This window comes from Helobdella robusta, assembly GCF_000326865.2.
Source record: "Helobdella robusta unplaced genomic scaffold HELROscaffold_16, whole genome shotgun sequence".
NCBI lineage: Eukaryota > Metazoa > Annelida > Clitellata > Rhynchobdellida > Glossiphoniidae > Helobdella > Helobdella robusta.
Window position 1 is genome coordinate 2,305,608 of NW_008703893.1, and position 3,759 is coordinate 2,309,366.

General features: G+C 38.0%; 1 protein-coding gene across 1 annotated transcript; it reads right to left on the reverse strand.

Annotated features, from left to right (window-relative positions):
- Nucleotides 1–234: 234 nt before the first annotated feature.
- Nucleotides 235–1,330, reverse strand: HELRODRAFT_137744 (hypothetical protein; the record flags this gene model as incomplete). The annotated part of the gene is made up of 3 exons (XM_009015594.1): nucleotides 235–321; nucleotides 692–781; nucleotides 1,289–1,330. Coding segments are annotated over 3 exons (219 nt in total), but the record flags the coding sequence as incomplete, so codon positions are not given.
- Between the last annotated feature and the right edge of the window lie 2,429 nt (nucleotides 1,331–3,759).

A 3,759-nucleotide genomic window follows, 5' to 3' on the forward strand; every position in this document is an offset into this window, starting at 1 on the left:
ATTATTATTATTATTATTACTACTACTACTGCCTATATTAATTTTACTGCTGCTACCACTACTATTAATACGATAGTCCTTAATGTTGCCTATGTTGGACATACTACTGCTACTTGTATTGTTGCTACATATGTTGCTGCTGCTACTGTTGTTGTTTGTTGATGTGCTGTTGTTGTTGTGGCTGTTGTGGTTGTTGTTGTCGTCGCTGTCGCTGTTGATAGACTTGTCGTCATCGTCGTCGCCGGTTCGATTCCTCGGCGACCACTGCATTTTGTTTTCTTTTTTTAGGCGTCTCCTGGCGTTGGCGAACCACGTCGACACCTGTGTGGTTGGTGTGGTTGGTGTGGTTGGTGTGGCTGGCGTGGCTGGTGTGACTGGTGTGGTTGGTGTGGCTGGTGTGGTTGGTGTGGTTGGTGTGGCTGGTGTGGCTGGTGTGGCTTGTGTGGTTAGTGTGGCTGGTGTGGTTAATGTGGTTAGTGTGGCTGGCGTGGTTAGTGTGACTGGAGTGGTTTGTGTGGCTGGTGTGGTTATTTGCTGGTTGTTAGTTGGTGTGGTTTGTTGGATGTTGGTTAATCTGTTTCCTCACGGCTGTCATCAGCATCATCACGGTTGTCATCATCCTCATCATCACTATTACCATCACCATTACTATCATCATCGACATCATCATCATCAACATCATCATCAAAACCTGTGTGAGGGTCATCTTGGTGATGATGGCCAGCATGATCTTCTCCCCTTTGGTAGGGTAGGGGTTTTTTATGTGCTCGTAAAGCCAGGCCTGGAGTGAGGTTTTTTTTTTATAGTTTAATTCGTTTTCATTCAGCTGCGTTAAATTGTTTTCGTCTCTGTTGTTTTTTTTCTGTATATACTGATTAAGTTATAGATTGTTTTTTTGTGACTTTTTGGATGATGCATTTTATATGCATGCATGTGTGTATGTGTGTGTGTGTGCGTGCGTGTGTGTGTGCGTGTGTGTGCGTGTGTGTGTGCGTGTGTGTGTGTGTGTGTGCGTGTGTGTGTGTGTGTGTGTGTGTGTGTGTGTGTGTGTGTGTGTGTGTGTGTGGTTAGATGAGAAGGTATGAGGTATTCACTTCATAAACTAAACAAGATAATTATGTTGTCTTGTTACTAAATACTAAACAAAAAAGTATATCAAACAAAATAAACACAGACAAACAAGCAGACAAACAGGCAGACAAACAGGCAGACAAACAAACAAACAAACAAACAAACAGACAGACAGACAGACAGACAGACAGACAAACAAACAAACAACATCAAGTACCTTTAATGTACTGGTTGATTCTCTCGTCGCATTCTTTCTCCTGACATCCAAACTGCCATAACTTAACATTAATGATAATAAAGTCAATAAATACCAAACATATTTTTATGACGCAATCGTAAATAATAAAAATTTAATTATATAATCATTCATTCATTTATGTATTCGTTCGTTCGTTCGTTCGTTCATTCATTTAATCATTCATCCAAAAAACCTCACCTCGGTGTATAGGGGTATGACGTCATGGTCGTGTCATAGGGCCACGTCGTATGGTGGGGCAGAGTTCGCCACGTATCCAAATTATCGGTGTTCTGTCCGTGAATAGATGGATGAATGAATGAATAGATGAATGAATGTCATATATGAATGATTGAATGAATGAATAGACGGATGCATGGATAGATGAATGAGTAGATAAATGAATCAAATCGTCTCGTAATCTATATAAATTGTTTCATATAGGCCGGATCAAGAGTGTATTATATAGGATTATATATATATATATATATATATATATATATATATATAATTATATATAAAGCGCCCTTTATTGTTCTCAAAGGCGCTAACAATGTAAAAGTTGATTAAATGCGCTAATGCAAAAGTTGATTAAATGTTTCACTTCAATCAAATCATATCATGAAAAGTTTGTCTGAAAAGATGGTTCTTTAGCTTTCTTCAAAATTCAGTAATTGGCAACCCACGATTTCGCAAGTCAACCGGCAAACTGTTCCAAATCTTCGGTCCCATAACAGCGAAATCTCTGCAACCAACAGCAAGCTGAGTTTGTCGAATTGTTAACAAATCTAAATCGTTTGACCGTAACTTCTGACACTGTAACGGTGCATTTCTTGGAACACTTCGATCCATTAAATATTTCGGCGCTAATCCATTTATACACCAGTAGGGCAATTTTGTAGACAATTCTTTGTTGAACGGCAACCAATGAAGATTGAAGAGAATAGGAGTAACATGATCAAAATATGAACCACCAGTTAAAAACTTGGCAGCCCGATTTTGAATTAATTGTAACTGTGCAACATACTTTTTGGGTAAACCGTAGAATAAACTGTTGCAATAATCGATCCTCGAGTGAATGAACGAGTGAATTAAACATTGCAATGTATGCATATTTAGAGATCCTTTGATGAGTCTCAATTTTCTCAATTGGTAAGTACATACTTTCAACAACAACTTTATGTGCAATTGCATTGTCATGTTTGTATCAAAAATAAATCCAAGATTTCGTGCTGACGCACAAAATTCGATGACAGATTCCTTTATTCCGATAGTGTTGATACTCACTCTTTTCACTTGTTGCCATGTACCCACAGGCAAAAACTGGGTCTTGCATTGGTTCAACTTTAATCTGTGCCCCATCATCCAAACATCAATGGCTGATAAACACGATACTAAATCATCGACCACATCACCAAACGACGAGGGAGAGGAGTTGGCTATTATTTGGATGTCGTCAGCAAATGCATGAAACCTGAAATTGTACGACTCAATTATTGTGTAGATATCTGCTGTATAAAGCAAAAAGAGAATGGGACCTAAGACGGAACCCTGTGGTACACCGTATGACAAAGCATCGAATTTGTTTTGAATAAAATTTGTTGAGTACGACCAGCAAAGTACGACACGAACCACTTGTGAACGACTCCCGATAGTCCAAATGTTTGCTTCAGTTTTTTGAGAAGTATTGCATGATCGACGCAATCGAACGCCGAGCTCATGTCCAAGAGAGCAAGCAATGACACATTTTGTTCGTCCATTGATGAATACAACCTTGACGAAACATCAATTAAAGCCGTTTCCGTCGAGTGAAACACACGATAACCCGACTGGTGAACCGGCAGAAGATTTGAATTTTCAAATGAGAAGCAAATTGTGATAAAACAATTTTTTCAACCAACTTTGACAAAAACATAAGGTTAGATACAGGTCGGTAATTTTTTAACTCATGTCTATCAAGAGAATTCTTCTATACACCGTAAATTGTAAATTCTTCTATATACCGTAAATTGTATTGTATAATGTATATGTCTAGTATCGGAATGTGTCGAACCGAACCGAATCAGGTGTGTATCGGTTGTGCATCTATCGGATCGCATTTTATCTGATATAATCGTAATCGACCGATCAATACGACGGCACATCACTTGTTAACTACCTCGCTTTATCGATTCTATAATTGCTGCAATTATCAACTGGGTTATGATCGTTCTCACATTGGTGGTGATGATGATTTCGATGATAGTATTGATGATGATTGATGATAATGGTGATGATGATTGATGATGATTATTAATGATGATGGTGATGATGTTGATGGTGGCTGGGATAATGAAGACAATGTTGTTGATGATAGTGAAAATAATATTGACGACGATGGTGATGATAATATTTAAAAAAAAATTTAATGAAGAAAAAAAGAATATGACTAAAATAAATACATAAAAAACATC